Source organism: Anomalospiza imberbis, chromosome 2 (assembly GCF_031753505.1).
Source record: "Anomalospiza imberbis isolate Cuckoo-Finch-1a 21T00152 chromosome 2, ASM3175350v1, whole genome shotgun sequence".
Classification (NCBI taxonomy): domain Eukaryota; kingdom Metazoa; phylum Chordata; class Aves; order Passeriformes; family Viduidae; genus Anomalospiza; species Anomalospiza imberbis.
Window position 1 is genome coordinate 69,333,738 of NC_089682.1, and position 21,960 is coordinate 69,355,697.

General features: G+C 37.7%; 1 protein-coding gene across 1 annotated transcript in view; it reads right to left on the bottom strand.

The window, feature by feature from the left end:
• The window catches only part of TMEM135 (transmembrane protein 135), a 159,646-nt gene that overhangs the window by 43,446 nt on the left and 94,240 nt on the right, over nt 1-21,960 (bottom strand). Inside the window, exon 6 of the mRNA XM_068181563.1 lies at nt 14,996-15,042. Coding sequence (XP_068037664.1) covers nt 14,996-15,042 — 47 coding nt within the window. The remainder of the gene's footprint in view (nt 1-14,995; nt 15,043-21,960) is intronic.

Sequence of the window (21,960 nt, forward strand, 5' to 3'; positions counted from 1 at the left end):
CATTACTGACACTAAGGAGAGAACAGTGGTAACTTCACATGCTTTGTATGCCGTACTCTTATTTATATCATCATAGAATCGGAGATGTTTTGGCACGGAAGAGACATTAAAGATCGTCTAGCTCCAACCTGACTGGGAGGGGACATCTTCAATTAGACCAAGTTGCTCAAAGTCCCATCCAGCCTGGCCTGGAACACTTCCAGGGATGGAAGTGCACTCAGTCTCACTGTCTATATGATTGATGAAGACCACTAACAGAGCTATGTTCCAAGACAGAGCTGTGAGGGACACCACTCATCACCGGCCTCCACCTGGACACAAAGTTGATGACAACTCTCTGGCTGTGTCCATCCAGCCACCAGCCACACACACACAATTAAAATTGCTATTTTCCACATCTCTCGGTGCTTTGACTCATATTCAGGTTGCCCATCTAATTCCTACACACCACTATGAAGAGCTGTGACCCACAAAGAGGTTCCAAATTCTCCATCCGTACAGTTGATTCTTTCTTCTAAAGTACAGAACTTTCCATCAATTTGCACTGGATATTTTGGGAGTATTTTCCAATTTGCCAAATTTCTCTGAAAGACATATTCATTAAAACTGTGGAAAAAGCCAGACATCTTGGAAGACAGGTTTGGTCTCATTGTTCAACAATGTTAATAATGATCAGGATGATTACTTAGAGCTTGATATTAAATCTGTGGTTGGAACCAATATTATCCCTTCCACTCTGATGGTAAATTCAGTACTCAGGTCACATAAGAGTCTGTCATGTGACATGAGAATGTCACATGAGAGTCTGTCTCAAGATTTACACTGAAGATACATGATATCCTCTATTACTTCTGAATCAATGCAGCCTCTAATCTTCACAGAGGGAAGTCAGATTGACTTGACACAATTCATTCTTCACCAATAACTGTGTACACTGTTATTCACCTCCTTGTTTCTTCAAAGTGTCTTCAAAGAGTGCATTTGAGGAATCATGCCAGAATTTTTGACATTTGTATGATCCTGGGCTAAACACTAATGTAAAGTCTCATTGAAAAAAACTAATTATGTTTTCATTCAAATTTATAGGGAAAAACCTCCAGCATATCAGAAAATTACTATTTAAAACACCTAAGGTATCCCACCTACTTAACAAAAGAGACTTAAATATAAAATGCACTTATCTTACTCCTTTCAGCAAATACTCAAATATGACTGTTCTAACTTAAATTTTTTTCAGGGTTTTCCTCACTTAATATCTACTAATATAAGATTATCTTACTTCTTAATTATCATATTCACACCAAAAGTGAAATCCAAGTTTTTTTACAAGTTAATTAAAATGAAACATAGTCTCACCTGATGATGAGAACCATGGTCTGTTTGGTATTAATGTAGGAGTAGAGTCAGAATCTGAATTAGAGTTTATTATTATATTAATCAGATCTGGTTTGCTCATGGTAAGGTTAATTTAGGCAAAAAATGTAAGACTAGAAACCTTTCCTCAGTATGGTTTCTAGTCAATGTATCAAACATATGAAAGACAATAAAGAATGTCTCATTCTTGAGAGTATTTGAAATGGCCCACGAAGTCTCAGTTTCACAGAAGAAATTGGTTTTTCTTGCAGCAGTTTCTTTTTCTGTGAAATTGAGACTTTATGAACTGAAGCATGTCTGTGAAAATCATCTATGACATAATTTATACTCTTCCAACCAAATAAGCAGATGGTAGAATGAAGATGAACTATGTAAATCAATGTTTATAAAGTAGCAGACATTTGACAGGCTTCAAATTACGTCCAGGGTACACTGATAGATGCCATTATCCATTACTGTGCTTTCTCTGACATTTTATCTGAGGGCCAAAAGCCAAAAGAAAGACCTCAAGCATCTAACCACAAAGTAGCTGTTATTTTCCTATTCTAGTCAGCAATTAGCTAACAGGAACAGAATTTCAAGTATTTCCAATGCCTGTAGTTAAAAATATGCCTTTTTCTAAAATGAAATACAAATGTCATATGCTAAAAGCCATATTTGGGACTGCAGTCTTTGGACTACAAATATATATCCAATTTGCACAGTAGTTACATGTAAAATATTTGATCACGTGCAACCCTTACACAAACAGAAAGACTGTTTATTTTAAAAATACCTACCAAAACATGTAGACTCTAATGTAATGTAATTGCCTTCTGCTTTTCATGAAATGGAGATTTTCTGCCCTGTCTGTTATCAAATCAGAAACATGTGATGAGTGTGAGTTACCAATTCAGGACTTGTATTTCATGACTACACTGGTGTCTGCAACCACTCAGTCTTGCCACATTTGTAGCAATCAAATAGACACAGGTAACATTCAAATGACAAGCAGGGATTTCTGAACTCTATATTCATCTTGTAAAAATTAGTTCATTTCTTGGTGTCACTCTCCTTTCATAGGTGGATTTTGCTAATACATAGATGGTTCTTAAATTTTTCCTAACTGCTGCTCAAAGGGATCTCTCTTTCTTTAATGTCAGGAGAAAATGTTCTTTTCTAATTAAACAAGCAACTACACAGACCCTCAGCTCAGCAAAACTATTAGGTAATTATTTTTAAGAGAGCAGCAGCAGCAAAACCAGGAAGAACTGACAGGCAACAAATGGGCAAAAGAAATTAAGCTGAGCTGGCACAGCAAAGAAAACAATAGGAGTAAGGAGTACAGAATGTGTTGATGATAATTTCCTTCTCCAAGTGATAGAGAAGCCAACGAGGACAGGAGCTATGCTGCACTGTTCTCACCACGACAGGACTGGTGGGGGATGTGAAGCTCAAGGGCAGCCCGGGCTGCTGTGACCATGAAGTAGTGGGGTTCAAGATCCTTATGGCAGCAAAAAGGACACACAGCAAGCTCAATACCCTTCAGGAGAGCAGAATTTGGCCTCTTCAGGGATCTGTTTGGTATAATACCATGGGTTAAGGCTCTGGAGGCCTTAAGAAACCTGGCTGATACTCAAAGATCATATCCTTCAAGTTCAGGAGTGATGCATGCCAAAGAGGAAGTTCAGCAAAAATGCCTGGAGGCCTGCATGGATGAACAAGGTGCTCCTAGGCAAACTCAAACAAACAAACAAACAAAAAGCCTACAGAGGATGGTAGCAAGAACACGTAGCCTGAAAGAAATAGAGAAATTGCCTAAGCAGTCAGGGATAAGGTTAGAAAAGAGAAACCCCTGCGAGAATTAAATCTGGTCAGAGACACCAGGGGCAACAAGAAAATGTTCTGTAGGTACACTGGTGATAAAAAGAAAACAAGGGGAAATGCAGGCCCTCTCTAGAAGGAAATGAGAGACATGGTTACATGGCATTTGGAGAAAAATGAGGTACTCAGTGACCTTTTTGCCCTAGTCTTCATCATCAAGTGCTCCAGCAACACTGCCCGAGTTGCACAAAGAAAAGTCAGGGACTGGAAGACGGAAGAGCCATCTGGTATAGGAAAAGAAAGTTCAAGACCATCTTTGGAACCTGAAGGTGCACAAATTCATAGAACCCGAGGAGATGCATCCACAGATCCTGAGGAAACTGACAGATGAAGTAGCTAAGCCACTTTTCATCCTATCTGAGCACTTTTAAAAAAGAAAAAAAGGAAGATCCAGGGAACTCAGGCCAGCCAGTCTCACCTAAGCGCCTGGCAAGATCATGGAGGAGATTCTCCAGGAAACTAGGCTAAGGTACATGGAAAACAAGGCGGTGACTGCTGACGGCCACCATGGCTTCACTAAGGGTAAATTGTGCCTGACCAATTTGGTGGCCTTTCACAATGGGGTTACAGTGGATAAAGTAAGAGCGAGTGACATCACCTGCCTGGACTTGTGCAAAGCATTCAACACTATCCTGCAAAATATCCTTGTCTCTTGCCTTCTTCTATGGTTCTATATAATATATACTTTCTACCTAATTCTCTGGCAGCAATTCTGTACCATGCCCCACTTTTCTAAGTTAAATTATGTCCTGAAGCAAGAATGCAGGAGAGATAGCCTTGTGATTTAAGAACTAGACTGGAACTCTATGGCTCAATGGCACACAAATTTTGTCTCTGACCTTTGGCAGAGTACTTAAATCTTCTCCTTTAGTACTCTCTATGTAAAATGTAAAGCATCTCAAATGTATGTAAAAGGGTAAGTCAATAAGCTGCTACATCTTTACTATACAGTACCCACATAAGAAAAATCATACAGAAAAATTATTTTACATAAGGAAGAAAAAAAAAACCTATCTGCTTGTAGTGCTGGCAAAAAAAAAAAAAATACATCTAACAGTTCTGAAATCCTGCAAAAATACAAGACAACCCCTACATCCTGTGAATGGATCTTTTTAGCAGTGGGATTAAAGCAACCAGAAATCTTGTCTGCACTGTACTTCCACTCACAGAGCTTGGTACTTTAATGCCAGGATCAAAGACAGAAATCGAATCTGTGAACCTCAATTGCTTTTTCATCATCTGACTTTTAATATCAGCCTTGTTCTGGCCAGTGCCTGGGAGCTACAGGGGTGATGTGAGATACTGCCAGTGATCACATCCCCACAGAAGGCATTCCAGGGCAGCTGGGACGCCGAGGCCCCAGCAGCCACAAGCAGTTTATTCTCAAAGCCTGAGAACCAGAAGCTATTTCCTTTCTTTTATTTTGCATTTAAGGATGACAGGAAGATGATAAACAGCCAAAGCCCAGACACTTCAATATGCTAGCAGTACAAAAGCCCTTTGTGATTGACTGACAAAACCTAAAGAAGGGGAGGACACCTCTTTTTCTTCCATTGGGGATGGCTCTGGACAGAGACGCCTGAAATTTTAGCCCTCAAAAGCTTCTCCTGTTACCACCAGATCACCTTGCAGGTAAACACTTTCCTGGTTCATTGAGTCACTGTTACGTGTCTGAAAAAGAATCTCCACTGAAAAGTGATAATGGTGGAAAAATACTCCCTATTGTACAGCCGTAATTCTTGTACTGCTTGTCTGCAGGCAACGCATTTCCTCTCTTGAGGAGCCTGTGCAACTGGATCCAGCTACATGTAAAGCAATCTGTTAAAACAAGGACAAGATTTACTGTTGGAAAGAAAATGTTTAAATACATTCCAGGAACCTATGTACCATATGGCTAAAAGTGACTAAACATGGTAAATTAAATTTAATCTCTTCACATTACATTCAAAAGTTTGTATTTTTCTATACAAGAGTAAACTTACTGCTTTAGCAAATGCAATGAACTATATGTAATAACTGGTATTCCATTTTAACTCCTAAAGAAATAAATTATTTCTGAAGGCCTAATTAGGTACATTTTTAATAGTGTATGCACAGTACTAAAATCCCTATTTCACTTATTTCCTAGCATGCAAATTGGCATGTGTACCATGTAATGTGGCAACAGAAACCACGATGCTTTTATAAAATTTTTTTCCTTTCTTCCCCTATAGCTGTAAAATCATTGGTGCTACTTAATCCACAGGAAGCAATTAAGCAAGATTTCCGAATTTATGGTAAAAAGGCTTTTGTTTCTTTTAACAGTGAAGCCCAACAAAAGAGAAGTCACATGCTTTAAAGATGCTTTAAAGAATCTTCTTGACTTTTGACACATGTATTACCATTGAACAGATGTACCAGCATATCTCAATATGAAAAACTACAACCACAAAAAAAAAAAAAGAGGAAAGACAGGAACTAAACAGAACATAATTTTCTTCCCTCACTGGCAGCTGAAAAAGCCTACTCTGCAGCCTTTTTGCAGGCTGCAGGAATCAGGAGCAGCATGATTTAACATAGGGAAAATGAAAACTAACCCAAGTTCAGCCCACACATTTGATACTTCTCATTTGGACCTGACCTAACCACAGCTCATGCCTTCAAGAACAGAGCTAGTTTGAAGATAAGGGTATAATACAACAATAAAATACTTGCCTATTCATTTAAATCCACTATTAGCTTTTAAACTTGAAAGACAGAGTGAAAAGTAGTATGTACTGGGATTGGCGAACTTCCTATAACGAGAAAGGTGGCTCAAGGTATTGGAGGCAGTATCTGTCTTTTTTTAAAAAGCCAAAAGGGTAATGACCACCTTTATTCTGGGCTATCATTTGATACAGATAACATTTAGGTACTGCTCAGGCATATAATAATAAGAGTTGTAGAAAGCATGCTGCAAACGTATGTAATGCTTCTGTGTTAGATCAAGACAAAGAAACAAAAAAAGGAAAAAAAATTACCCGATGACTTGCAAATTAGTTACTTTGATGATCCACTACACTTTTAAATAAGTACTTTACCTGAAGAGCTTTAGTAAACCCAAAGACAAAAAGCTACACTACAGCTCTAATAATGCAACCACCCATGTTCTCCTACTCCTTTAATTATAGCTGATCACAACTGGTCAAAACCCTGTCCTGCTTGGCTTCTTACTCCTTCACTGTGGATACTGTTCCGTCTCTCCGCCTCACGTTTCTCTTTTCTTCTCTGGGCAAGCAGTGCATCTGATAACAGGAGTAGGTCAAGGGAAAACAGCCAGTTTTGAAACTCAGTATAATCCATCAGTCACCCTCAAGAGGATCCAAAGAAAAAAATATTTTGAAAGGCACTCAAGAGGAGCATTTGTTTTCCCACCACACATAGCCCCATACAGAGCCTCCACCCAGTCCCTTCCCTCCCCCTGGCTCCCACCACCACTGCTCCCAGTCAATTACAACTCTGGGAAAGCAATGCTAATCATCCATCTCTGCTGATAGTGACACTGTCACTGTGACTCTATCTCACTTTTCCTACACTCTCACCTGCTTTTCAGGAGACTGCGGAGCTGCCAGCTCGGACAGGGGCAGGCAGAGATGACACTCGCACGGCTCAGCACCAGGTAACAGCTGCTTTGATCTTACTACCACAAGGAGTGTTTGAAATAATGTAAATATATTTATGCTTATCCCTTTGAACACCTAAATCTTGCAGTATAGATTCTCAGGTTTGGTTTAGTTTCCTATGGTGCATATGGACTTGCACTCTGCACCTCTTCTGGGGGTAGGCACAGAGACGGGGACATTGCTTGGCTTGGCATGGCAGCCATAGCACAGCTGACCATAAAATAACCAGCACAAGGATTACAGGCTGATGTGGAGTGCATTTCCTTGGCAGACACTGTAAATACAACAGGCATCGCGCAATCAACGACCATTATCAAAATGTCAGAAGTTTTCTCTCAGGGTATTTTCAGGAAATTAGTCCAATAACTCCTGGTATCTTAAGACTAAGTCTCTTCTAGCAACATTTCAGTATCACAAACACATATATTCAGAAGGCAAACATGAATATTAAATGCTATATTCTAACCACTAAACTAAATATATTGTTAACACATTCTTTCTCAAGAAAAGGTACTAGAAAAAAACTTTGTAAAATCAACATTAATGACAAATCTCTAATTTAAAGCAATACTTTAAATACTGTTACCAAATTGGCATGTACATTTTGAAAGACAGAAATAAATAATGGCAAATTTAAACCTTTCCAGTTCTAAAGATGCATGTCTAGGACACAAAAAAGATATAAATACTTTCACTTTTTCCTCCTGACAAGGATCTAAAGAGATCACAGAGTCTACTGAAGTTTTGAACTTTATATTACTGTACAAATTACAATAATTCTGTTTAGAACATAAAAGAATATTTTCAAGTGTTTAGCATATTTTTTTCAAGCAGGAGAGCAGTTTGTTCTATGATGTCTTCTTCCTGTAATTTCCATCCAAAAACTTTGGCAATAACCCATAAAAATCAATACTTAAATAAATACTTTAAATAAAAATGTCCTTTTTGTTTTTTCGGTTGGTTTTTTTTTTTTGCTTTTATTAGCAGAATACAAGGTAAATTTTTTCCATATCAAAGCCAAGAAATAGAAAGATGATCTGGGCCATGTATGCAGAATAGGTTAGAAAAAAACTTAAAATCAGAGTATCTCAGCATTTCATTAATACCAAACACTTACCATCCCTCAGAATAATTTTAACAGGATCTCTAGGTAATGTTAAAGAAAAATGTTAACCAAGATGTACTCCACCTGGAGCTATGCAAGTAAGTTTAGTGCACAATCCCCTATATAATCAGTTAGAGAGAGGAAGCACCTCAACATGAGTTAAACCTACACACAATAAGAACTGCCTTAGATTTGCCCATTTTTCCCTCCTATTTCCTAACTTAAATCAGATAGGTGCCTAAAGCTGAAGATTAGCCCTAGAAAGAAGCCCTAGAGACATATTAAAGATCTAATTGTTGTAAGGTTCTCCTTAATACTATGTTGGGGATCAAAATGGATTTCTTCTATTTTTATGAATACCACTGTTGTCTCCTGCCCCAATACCTCCCAAATGAATAGGTGAAAAATAATGATTCGCAGTTGGAAATATAAGAACACAAAAACTGCAAAAGTGGGAATTGTTCATGGATATTGTACAGCAGCCACAGCAAACAATGAAGGTGCAAGAGTGTGAGGAGAGACTCACAAACCAACTACAGATGCCACCCTTAATCCTGCTGGACACTGCAATTTTCCACCCTAAATATACTTTTTTTGGTAAAATCTCTAGGTCCAGATATTCTTCTTACATGTATGAAAATCTAAAAATCTCAAATTCTTGCAGTAATAAAAATATGTTTAAGATGCATCTTTATCATTTCTGAACTACCCATGTATGTCCAGCATTAGCCTGACAAGATCAGTCTCCCTCTCCTGTGAATGCAGCAGAGTTCAGTCCAGAGTGCCACAAAATTCGGCAATCCACAAAATTTCCCTGCAAACCAAATCCAAAAGTACTATATGGTACAGCAAGATTTAAGAGAAACAAAAAAAAAAAAAAAAAAAAAAAAAAAAAAAAAAAAAAAAATTAAAATGCAGTGGAAGTCTGCTAAAAGACTATGAGAGAACAAAAAATATGTTTCATGACATGAAAAAGAGTAAAAATCCTTTGTCACTTTTTATTGTATTCATAGATAAACAGAATATGGATTATCTCACCTTTTACCCATATTTATATTTGAACCCAGTCTGTGCAAGTCCAGCAGCAGGTCTCTGGGGGGTATTTTTAGTTGGTTTGTGAGCCTCTCCAGAAGTGCCTGAGTTAACCCAGGAGGTTATCTTCTCATTCCCAACCCCCTCCTGCAATCCATGTTCTACTTTTGCTCACACTAAATAAAGCAAACTGGTATTTATAGCATTTCTTAGGAGACTGAATGTTTTCATCTACTCGCCAGGTCATCCAAAATACCTCAGAAATCAAGTTTCATGACATTTACCAAAACAATGCTTTGAATCACTAACTTTGAGATGTTTATATAAGGATAGTAAAAAACATATAAACATGGAAAAAATCCTCATCTCTTTTTTCTTCTGATTTATTACATAATAATTCAACAGCAGAGGGCTTTTAATGCACTCCTGTAACTCTACAGCAAATGGAAAAGGCCCCAACATAATCTTTATAAGAAAGGCGAAGAATATTTCATATTAAATCCATATAACAGCAATTCTGACTGTTAAGCTTGCTGATTCTACTGCAGCAGGAAAGTAGAATTATAAGGCAAAAAATATCCTTCAGGCAGTTGCTTCAGCACAGAAGGCAGTTTAGGTGACTAAATAAGAGACTAACATGGCACTGGTACCACAGATTTTTAAAAGAAAATAAAGGCACTTTGAAATATCATATCGAAAATACTGAATAAATTACAGGATATGTGTTTCACAGAGAAAGAAGAGCAAATAGCTGTAATTTGGGAGGCTAGAATTTCCTTAATGAGATAGCATAAAGGGCTCTGTAAACAAAAGGACCTTTCTCAAAGGTTTTCAGTGTCTTTACCCAAGTTTCAGTACTCTAGTAGAATTATATGACACTGCCTCTGCATTTCTTAGGTGTTTTTTTCACTAACCATTTTAATCAGCACATAATATATAAATGGCATTAAGAGATCAAGAGCTTTCTCTTGTGACCTATGCAAATCCTGAGTTATGAAAAACATGATGTCCTGCTTTGTGAAATCACAGCAGTAGCTTCAGATTGTCTGAAATTACTGTTTCAGGAAAAAACACTTTAGCATTTATCTCTAGAGAAGGCAGCCTTCATCCTCAACTCATGATCAATCAATCACCAGAAACATTCAGCCTTCCTTAATAGCTGGTTTTGGCTCATAGGTGGGGTTTTGCTTTCTAAGGTTCAGAGCAGATGAATTAACATGTGCATATTATAAGCTGGTGGTATATGGCCTAAGGATTAACTACTATAGCAACCAGTACTGTAGTCTGCCAACACATATTCACCCAAATTGCTGGATTTTCTAAGTTTATATGGATAGGATTTCTGTGTAGGTGTTCATTTATTGTACAGAGATTGCAAGTTTTATATTAAGTGGATTTCTTCAAGCACGAAAACGCACAGCCATTGCATCACCCTTCCAAAAAAATCTCTTGTGCATTATTCAAAATGAAATTGCCACTAAAAAAACAATTGCACTGTGTTTTACAAATATTTATTTTACACATTGTAGGATCCCTCCTGCTTGTTCATTTCATTCTATCAAATTACTCTAGAAGAGTATTCTGGACAGTACCATGTATTATTCAAACTGAAATAAACTGGCATGAAACCATGGTATAATCAAAACCTTTCTACCCACAAACTTAATTCCATGTAAACTGCAATTAAAAAAAAACAATTAGAAGCATTAAAGAAAACTGTACTTTTATTACAAGACACTTTAAGAACAGCCTCTGGGGACTGATCAAGTGACCTCTCTGCTGTCTCTTCTCCTTGAAAGGAACCAGAGTTGGCTAGACTGCACATATGCAGAGGTATTTTCACCCAGACCCCTCTATACCTGGTTTCTTTAGGAAAGTGGCACACTGTGAAGAAGTCCTACTCACATCAGATGACACCACTAAGTACTGGGTTTTTTGAGTAAGTGGTGAACACCAAGATCCAGTGGAGCTCAATATCACCTAAAAATTAATTCCTACAGATAATAACCTACAGATATGAGAACATTCCTCTCCCCAGACACACTTCTGTATCTAAGATTCTTAGGCAAATAAGGGTGGAAGAGGAACAATCCTATTTCAAGTGTAGTTGCCAATATGTGTGAATTAAATATACATATGTCAGATTTTTCTACACTGTGCATACTACAGCCATGTACAAATGAGTAATGCATCCTCATTTCATCACTTTCAATGGAGTATAGCAGAAGCATTTTGAGAAAAAACAGAGGTCTAAGTTAGAAGAAAAGTACCACAAGACGTGGATGGAAGAGCAGAAATAAAAAAGTACTGCACTAAAATATGCTTCCTCTGTCTGTAAATATAACTCTGTTGCTTGTAAACCTATCATCTGCATTTCAGCTGCTTTTTTCCTAGTATATTCTTCTATTTTTTTCTGTCTCCTGACATGACCTTTTTTCTTCCCTCTTTGGTCACTCTCTCCCACCTTCTTCCCATTGTCTTCCTTTCTATGTTGCTCTTCTGAATTTACCTATCACTCTGACTTTCCTCTCACTTTATCTGTCCTGGAGTAATTATTGCTTGAAGTTTTCAACTAGTATGAAACACCTCCCCCATTAACAGACCATTATTACAGAACTTGCCTAGAAAACAATGTAAGATAGAGATTACAGCAAGATACTGAAGAGAATCAATATACTAGAAAAGGAAATATCCAAATAAATCAAGAAGAACATTACCTATGCTTCCACAGACCAAGACTCATACATCTGTTAGAGTAGTATTTCCTGCAACAGTAGGGAGTAGGTAGGAAGACACCCACCTCAAGAGAGAGGTATGATGATGCTGCAATTAAGTGCCATATTGGTTTTTTTTCTCTTTTAATGGATATCTATCAACCAGAGCACTGGCCTTCCAGAAGAAACACTAAGCAAACTCAACTTTACAGGCTGCTGTTAACCTGGCAACCTGAAAGCTACCCTGGAAGCTGTGTGATGTATAGAACATATCTCAATTCTTCCACAAATTAAACAGTTTTGAACTTTCCAACTCAAATAAATTTTAATTTCCTCGATTCAGCTAAGATCACCTTTTATGCAATTACTTAAAAATGACCAAAGTCCATGTGAATGCTGTGGAGCATCTGTGCACTCCATGTTTTCCCAATCAGCACCACTGGCTCACTCTGATGCAGCTACCATGCATCACAGTACAAGCTGTGCAAGGAAAATGATTCAGCTCAAAACTACCCGGAGCAGAAAAAGCAGCCAAATTTAGTTAAATCTGGAGCTGTTAGGAATGCAGCTCCAACCAGGGCTACCTATTAGAGACAGTAATAATTTTTAAGATCAGAGAACCTGATAACCTCAGATCAGCAGTTTATATGAATGCAGAAAATAAAAGAATACTTTGCTTTTATTCTGTGCAACATTTGACTCCCAAGCATCAGTCAGAGTTTCAAAGCGTAGAGGTAGACTTACATTAAATCTCTTTTTAGAAAGGTTTTAAGCTTCAAATTACACCATATAGATATTAGGATTTTATCTTTAATAATGAAAGACATTTTATATGATCTTGGTGACCATGACTGCTACTGTTCTCAGTACCTTTGTTGACATTTCAGTTGGGTGAAGAGAACAAAAAGCCACTCTGGGAACAATTTAAGTACAATGCAAAAGAGAACTTTCTGTTTTTCAGGTCAGTGAATGCTTGTTAAGAGTTAGCAGTGTTTTATAGTCAACAGGAATATATTCTACAAGCCAAACAGATCTGACTTTGAATAAGGTATTTATTCCAAAAGTATGAACATGATTTTGTCAGTTTGATCCACTTATGATTAAGGCTGAAGCAATTTTGAGCCATTAAATAGGAAATGTAATTTAATGACTCTCCCAATTACTTTCTGCTTTAGATAACAACAGAGACAGGAAGATTGCATTCCCTAGGACTCCACACAGGATTTTTCCAAGGGCTGTCCAAAATTTTACTGAAGGGCATCAATGGTTAATCCACATTTTGATTCAGACAGCTCAAAATCACAGCCAGTCCAAATAAATGGGACAATTCTGAGGCCTGATTAAGTGACCTCTCTGCTGTCTCTTCTCCCTGAGCAGTTGACTGGACTCTGTTCAGTGTTTCTGGGTGCAAATACCCAGAGGTATTTTCACCCAGGCCCCTTTATACCTGGTTTCTTTAGGAAAGTATGTGAAGAAGCCTTCACACAAAAGAATACTCACAAAACTGATTATGCTGAGAAAGGAAGAAAAAAAAACACCCCAAAAACTAGTTTGTGCTAATTATTTTTGACAAATTTGTCTTAGTACATTCATTGATGTTTACAAATAGATTTCTTTTTCCCAATAATTAAACTAAACTTGAGTCTCTATTTTAATTCTGCTGTTAAAACACAAAGACAAAAGGAATTAAATGTTGTTGATGATTACTTAACAGGATATTCGATCAGCCTTGGCATGGAGTCACTATTTTAGAAGAGAAAGTGGTTTGGAGACCATTCAACTGCCAGTGTTTCTGTGTCAGGTCAGGGAAAAATTCACCAAATATATCTGGGCTCTGTGTCAGCTCTCACCTCTAAAGAGGCCACAGGAAAGCTGGAGAGGGACTTTTTACACGGGTATGTAGTGACAGGACGAGGTATTGGCCTCAAACTGAAAGAAGGTAACTTAGATTTGATATTAAGAAGAAATTCTTTACTGTGACATACCATGTGGTGGTGAGTGGTTTCCCTGACAAGCTGTGGATGTCTCGTTTCTGAAAGTGTTCAAGGCCAGGCTGGATGGGGCTTGGAGCACTGGTGCAGTGGAACATGCTCATGGCAGGGGGCTGGAACTAGATGACCTTGAAGCTCATTTTCAGACCAAACTATTCTAGGATTCTGTGATTTAATTTGCAGGTTCTCTCTAAAACACTGCTTCATTACCAAAGACATAGGCAGGAGACAATTAGCTTCCTCCAAGATCACACAACATTTATAGTTATGACCAGAATTTTAGTGCTCCGAGTTCGTTTGACCAGCATGAGTGCAGACAGGTGTCTAACCTCAACCTGGTAAGTCAAATTCTCTGAGTTTGTTATGGCTTAACTCAGAGACGTAGAAGAAAATAAAGCAAGAAGACTGCCAATGCAAGGTTTTTAAAAGGTTATAGATGAAAGGAGGAATGCTTCTTCGAATCCCCTAAATTAACAGCCCTCTTCTATCCACGGACTGTTCTTGGCCAATATCCGTAAGTAATGGAATTATGAAAAACAAGCAGCAGCTTCCAGAGTTTTGCAATTACCAGGGGATCATACAGCTTGAAGAACCATAGATGGCTGCAAGCTGCAGAAAATTCTAAGCCAAAGGGTTGTAGTCAAAGGTTACTTTAAAAAGCAACTTTCCAATTTGAGATATAATGAAGAAAATTTGAGAGGCCTAGTATTTAAAGGGAAATAAGATAAATTACATACATCTACATTGCAATCAGAGAGAAACAAGACATTAAAATGAATGTCTCATCCACCTCCCACCACTGTAAGTTTTAAAACTTGGATATAATTCATAACTTGTGAAAAGTTGTGAAACAATTGTAAAATTGAAAGAAGGTAGTTGCACCCGCACACAAGTCAAATATTTGGCATTATTTAAGACCACAAAATTTGATTTTCCTGTTCTCTATTTTTACCAGAAGAGAAAATGTGATCTTCTTGCCATGAGCTCTTAAAAAGAGCCACGAAAAGCAGATTTCAGTTGTTTTCACAATATGTTATATCTCCATGGTCTTACTTAGGAGATGAAACTCCTGAAGTAATCAGTATATTTTCCAGAAGACTCAACATTTCCGTTTTTAGCCCAGTTATGATCACAGCACTGGGTGATGCCACCGAAGCACTCCAGTCAAGTCATCTTGAGTGAAGAATATACAGAGGAGTACCAAAAAGCAGTAAGCTCTAAGAAACACTGTTCAAAACGGTTTTTACAACATAAATAGTTACACCAACAACATACCTGAAGAAGAACATGAACAGAGCAGCTGTGATGCAGAACAAAAGGACCTGCAAGAAGCAGAAAGAGTGTTATCACATAACGCACTACTACTGCATGTTCTGGACTGTGAAGATGTTATAACTTTTACTATAAAAGCTACGCTTTATTTATTATATGCTTATGGGGCCAGAATGAAAGCTTGTCTGAGTCCACCAAAAAGGATTGCCTAGTTTCTAGTGGACTTCAAGTGTTTCCTGTAGAAGCTTAAAAATTGAAACCCAAATGAGGGTAGTGGGACAACAGACACAGCAAAGGGCACAATTTAAAAGCATCTATAATAAAAGACCAAGCAATAAAATAATTATAAGCCAACAGAATTTAAACAAGAAAATGTGAGAAGTGAAATTTAAACATCATATTTTACCAGTCTTTACTTTTTTGATTTATTCAAATCTCATATTGCTAGTTCCAGTTTAAAAGGCACAGTGTTTAAAACATCTGCATAGACAGCTGCTTGTACTGAACTGCTTTCCAGCAAGTTTGAGAGCAGATAATTATATTCCAAATTAACAGTACCCTTTCTAATAGTTTAGCTTAGCGCTAAAGTCACTTGGAACAATCCTATCTTGCTCTGTATCATCAGTGTGCTCATACAAGAGTTGCTGAACGTCCTACTTCCTCCAGCTATCCTCTCTGCTGGGACTTAGAGCTGTTACCTCCTCTTTATCACCTGACATGGACTCACAAATGCTGAAGAAAACCTGCCTTAATCCAATCCATCTTTGCCAGGTACACCTCACAAGTGAGAAAATATTGTTTTATTCTAGATACACTGGCCAATATTCATACCATCATATAGGAGGCAAAATTCTTACAGAAATATGCAAGTCTTTCAGAAAATATTTGCACCTATTTTCAAGGGTTGAAGAAGTTTTCATCATGAGAGGATACAGACATCTTATGTGAGAAGAAATGGAAGAGGTGGCAGAGGTGTAAATTAGAAGGTTATAAACACATAGAACAGGAGGCTACTGCATGTTATAACAGATCAGAAAGTGTGAGAAAAACTTGCATAGAAAATCTTTACAATGACTTTAAGAGAAAAAAAAATCTTAGCAAAATCTTACCAAATTACACCATTTCCCTTTCTAGGTCCTTTGGCATGTGAATTAAAACTAGGTCACAAGAGACATTATAATATCTGCTGTGTAAACTACCCATTTTTTCCTTTTCCTTCATCAGTACTATCATACTTTATTAAGCTGCATCAAAAATGTGAACATCTGAAATCATTTTATACAAAATCATTAGGGAAAAGGTATATTTCATGAGAATAATTGAATTTTTCATTTCAAACTAGCTGCAAAAGCAGACAAGCAGTCTTGTTTTTAAGCACAAATTCTACTCAAAAATATCTGCCCTATTCCTCTAAAGTTCAAAATGTATTTGATCAGTTAAACAACCATCAATTCTCTGGAGGTTATTCTGGAGACACAGGGAGAAAGCAGCTTGACAGCCTGAGCAACAGTGCTGGGAAATAAGTGAGATATGGCAAAGAACCAGTTTTCAGGATGATGTGAGGTGGGTGGGGGATGACAAAACAAAAAAACCAAAAAAAAATCACAATTAAAAAAAAATATGCCTTTGCATACTAAAAACACTTCACTAAAAAGGCTTTTTCTCGCCCTTTTTTTTTAATTCCTTTTTTACCTTTTTTTTTTTCCCCAGTAAGTTTGATAATAATCTAACAAGTATCTATATATATAATTAAGACGTCCTCAGAGCTTTCTACTCCAGGCTAAAGCACCACAGCTTTCTCAGCTTGGGAAAAGCAGCACTGGACACAACACTACAGTCGTGTTTCAGCAGCACTGAGCAGGAGGGAAAGATCACCTTGTTCAGCCTGCTGGCAGTGGCCTCCTATGCTGGACGGGGCCTTTGCTGGCTCATGTCCAGCTTGGTGCCCACCAGGACCCCCAATTCTTTTTTGAAAAGCTGCTTTCCAATGCCCCCAGGATACACTGGTGCCATTCCTCACCAGAGCCACAACTCATCCCTTTGTTGAACCTCATGAGCACCACTGGTAAAGAAAAGCATAGACAAAACAAGGCAGTCCAGATGATCTCAATGGAAATAAAATGTCCCTAGGGTACAACTGCTGGAAAACTGCTGAAACTATAAGGATAGTAGTTAGTGATGAATATGACAACTATTTTTGTGTAATTATCCTATACTAATAAATCTGTCTCATCAAGTACAGAAGGAGGAAGGCAGAGTTAAATCTACAGCAAATAAAGCATTGGTTAGATAACAGAAAGAGCTCCCCAGGGTAGTGATACACCAGAACAAGTTGTCTGTGAGATTGTGGAATCTCCTTTATCAGAGATGCTTAAGATCAGTAGAGGCAAATCTATCCAAGAAATGCCGTGGGCATGTTTGACAGGGTCACTCCAATATTTACTCAACTGAAGGACAGCAAAACAATGTGGCTGAACCAGACCCAGACTCTTCTATATGAAATTCACAGCCCCACATGGAAAGTCCAGAGACTGCTTTATCATAGAACAAATAAGGCAGAAACAGAAGAAAAATTGTCACTGTGCTCCAAATCTAAGCTACTTTCAAAATAAGCCTTTTTTAAAATTTCCTCATTCTAGAATTTTTTGTAATAACTTCTGCACAATATGCAGTACCTATTTTAGTTTTTAAAATAACTATATTGAAAAAAAAAGGAAAATACTAAGGCCTACAGAAATAGAATTCTAAATATTAAGTGAATTTAAGACTTCTATTCCAGTGAGCAGGAAGTCTCACTAGGGATTTTTCTTGCAGAGTCCATTACTTTTTGATTTACAACAGAAGACCAACACAATGTACTTGGCAAAATACAGACCTTGAAACTTTCCAGCTGAAGAAACAGATACAAGCAGAAAACCTGCATGTTGCTAATGAGAATGATATGCCCTACAGATTCTAACATCTATGAAGAGATGCCTGTAGGTTACAAGGAAAAAATCCTTATGGATTAGCATATTTGGTATGTGAGTACTTTAATTGATTATGTTATACTTCACTGTACTATGCTAAACTTTAATAAAAATAAAAGGAAATTTGCTGACAAAACTGAAGAGGTACTTTTTTCCAGATCTCTGTTGGCTGACAAAGCCAGTATTTATTTTTTTCAAAGAAAATTTAGCCGTCATATAATCAGCAACAGGAAGTGACATCTGGCAGCACCCAGCACTGAGCACAGAACAAAAAGCTCTGGGTGAAAGTGGTTACCACTTGCCCTGGTGACAGCAGTAGACCCAGTAACACCAGCAGAAGTAGCTCACAAATGACCTTCCCTCATAGCCAGATAAAAATCTTGGCCCAAAGAAAGGAAAAATAACACTGCTGAAACTATCAAAACTACTTGAGTCTTGTGTATTCAGGCTTTTCCCGCACATGACTCAATCCTGAGGTTATGTGCATTTTCTTTAAGCATTTCCATTATAGTCAGATTTCCTGGGGTACAAAAGGTCTCTGATTGGAGGCTGCTCCCCTACAGCCACAATAAAGAGTAGGACTGAAGTCTGTAATAAAGGAACACAGACTAGTAATTAAAAGGAAAAGCACTGAAGGTACTCATAATCTATTTAATGAAGACAGGAGGAGGTAAATGGGCAGTTCAGTGATATTAGCTGGTAGAAGCATCCAGAGTGTTGGAGCTACAGTTCAACACTGCATAGTGCCACTACCAGCTCACAGAAGACCTAAGGCAGCTTCAACAACTGGCATATAACACTTGACTTCCAGTGTACTCATAAAGCCTGAAAACCATCACCTTCCTGATCAACCACTTTGCAATGTATGAGAGACTTACAGCTACACTTGAAAAAAACAAAGTTACTACTACGACTCAGATCCTGGAGGCTGTGTGCTACAGAAAACTGAACTGCCAGCTAAACTCTGTCTGAGGGAAGGCTTAGTGGTAAAAACCATGGAAAATTAAAAACCCAGATTAAATAAGCCCCTTCAGTAATTAGTACTTGAGCCAATTTCTTCCGAAGTTACAAGATATATAACTGGGACATATATAACTAGGAGCTTTGTACAGTTGGTTACAAATTTTTACTCTTAAAATATATGATGCAGAAAACCCCAACTATTTTGCATATTTTTTTATTCCTTAAAATAAAGACATTCATCCACAGAAGAGTTTACTGTCATCTCTGCTGCTAGAAGTTATAACCCCCTCTCACCTTTATGCACACAGTTGAATAGCAGCATAGTAGCTCTACTATCTATTATTATACTAGGGATCATAGAAGATGTTCCATGGGACTTCTGACTACACAGCCTATTTTTCTAATTTACCCCTATTTCAGACATGAAGAATGATTTGTTGCACCCAAAAGCCATTCTGTTTTTTTCCATACATATTAATTAGTCTAATAAAAACCAAAGCATCACTAACAGTGAGCCCCCAAAGCTATACTTGCTTGCGGTTCCCAACTTTTATTTCAAGATGTGTTACCACCATTATTAAAATGTTTTCTAAAGTTCTTTTCACTAAGATTATCTCTTAAGTAAACTCCCTTCTAACAAAACAAAATAAATTAAAATAATGGAACTAGTCATGCAGATTAATGTAATGGTCATGTACTCCATGACCCAGGAAATATATATGTATGGAATATCTCTTTTCCACCTGCACATTATACAACATTCTAATCAATGAACTGTCTATATGAAATGCACTGGTTAATATTTTCCAATAAAAAAATAGCTACTTTTGAAAGCATGCAATTTCTGTAATTCTCTAATATTTAAAAGGGATGGAAATCACAGTTTTTCTGAGTAAAAGAGCAAAAAAGATCTTCTAGACAAAGATACCTGACGTCATATAAAAAGACACCAAAGACACCAAAAAGAACTTACATAAAAGCAGGAGCCACGTTACTTTACATTTAGCCTCTTAAAATCTGATCTGATAACTCTTACTAATATAAATAGGGTTTTTTTACCATTATTTAACGCCTCAGGCAAGAAATTATCACAGTAAACAATTACCTGATGAAATTAGTCACCATTAGCTGAGACAGCAGTTCCTATGTGACAGTTGCATCATCACCTATATGGGACTAAAAGGGAGAACTTCAGCCCAAACCCCAGGAGGTGCCAAGTGCATCAGCTATACCTCTGAGATCACTGCCATGAACAGCACTTACACAGACACAGCGCAAAGGAGGGCCAACACAGCCACTTAACACCAGATTACATCAGCAGTGGGTTTGGCAAGGGGTTTTCCTGAGCACTGAACTAGTTCTCCCTGCTCTCTGTGGAGAGCAGGAGAACTATCTACTCACTGTCCTATCTGTCCTATCCACTCAGCACTGTCCCTGAGTAAGTAAAAATCACTTGAGGAGGTCACTCATCCCCCACTTCTTAGTGATGTTCTTTTTGGGCAAGTACAGCAGATTCTCCAGAGCACAACTCTACTCCCACCAGTCAGTGAACTAAACAACACCAGGAGAGGCAGATGCAAAAAGCAATTCAATGCCCAGGTTACACTACTTACTACAAAACTAAAGCTGCCAGTATCTTAATGTTTTTAGCTTGTTCAAGAGAAGACAGGGAGGTAGCTGGAGTACCAATCTGCAGGACTAAAAACAATTCCATAATTTGGTAGACAAAACTCAAGCGACAGCTAGAACCTGAAGTCTTGTCAAACTCAAACTAGTAAAATGGCAACTTTTTCCTATGGTTACCAAGATTAATTAATGAAATGTGATTCGACTGGTTTGTGTAAACTTGATGCAGTTTGTGGTGAGATTCACCAGCCACTATTGATCAGCATCCAAGTGGATGATTTTATGGTCTCCTGTGGCATCAGCATTCATAAAAAATAGTATTACTTTTCCAATATGATGCATGTCTCTAAAACAAATGTATCATAAATACTAAAACATGCATTTCTACACACTTTAGCAAAAGCTTCTGAATCTCTTATTTTCATTTAAATTTCAGTATTGAATAAAATATATACTTCAGGTCTGTCAATTAATACTTATTAATACTCTATTGAAAATATAATGAAGATTGAAGGGAAAACATACTCCCAAATCCTGCAGCAGCTCCAGCTCCACTGCAACCCTCCAGCTTTTTGTGTCCAAGTCTCTTGTTCCTCCCTCCAAGGCCAGTGCTGTGTTACAGATAGCAACTTAGAGCACCAAACAGTGCCTTCGACAAGGCCAGGGTGTTTTCAATGACCATTTCTACATTTAACCACAAGCTCCTTATTTCTCAATCCCCTAAGGACAGAGAAGGAGCCAAGGGGGAATGCAAAGCTCTCTGACTTTCTTCAGGCACATACAGATCTGGAACAACTGAGACTCTGAGTCCAAGATCCAACAGCTGCAACAGAACACATGCAACCACCATCAAACATTACTGTCTGTACCTGCTGAGTTGGCACTGTCTAGTTACTGTGAAGTCATATAATATCTCTTCTCTTTTACACAGTAATCAGAAAATTTTATTTACTTTTTCTTTTTTAATTTCCATTTAAATCTCTTTATAATATCCTTTATTTTTCTATTAGGAGTACTCCTCAATTCTAAGAATTGCAGCAAGCAGCACAAATGAGCTATTCCATTCTCAGTGTTGTCAGTGCTTATTAAAGAAGTCACACAGTTCCTGTACAGAAATGTCATTAATGAAGTTTTTAAGACAAAGATATTTTACATTGAAAACAGGTTATTTAGTTTTGTATGAAAGCATAAGGACTTAGGGAAAATGGTGGTTGTCCTTCACCAAGCTCAAACTTCTAGTAATCCCAAAAGATATACGGCAATTGGAAAACCTGAAATGTAGCCACATCTCCCTGGTAATTTCAAGGGATGCAATGTTTTACCTTTTTTCTCTAACTGATCCTGTCAAATGAAAATCTTTGTAAGACCTTATCCCTGTCTCTAATTGAAATGCAGCATATCTGGGGAGAA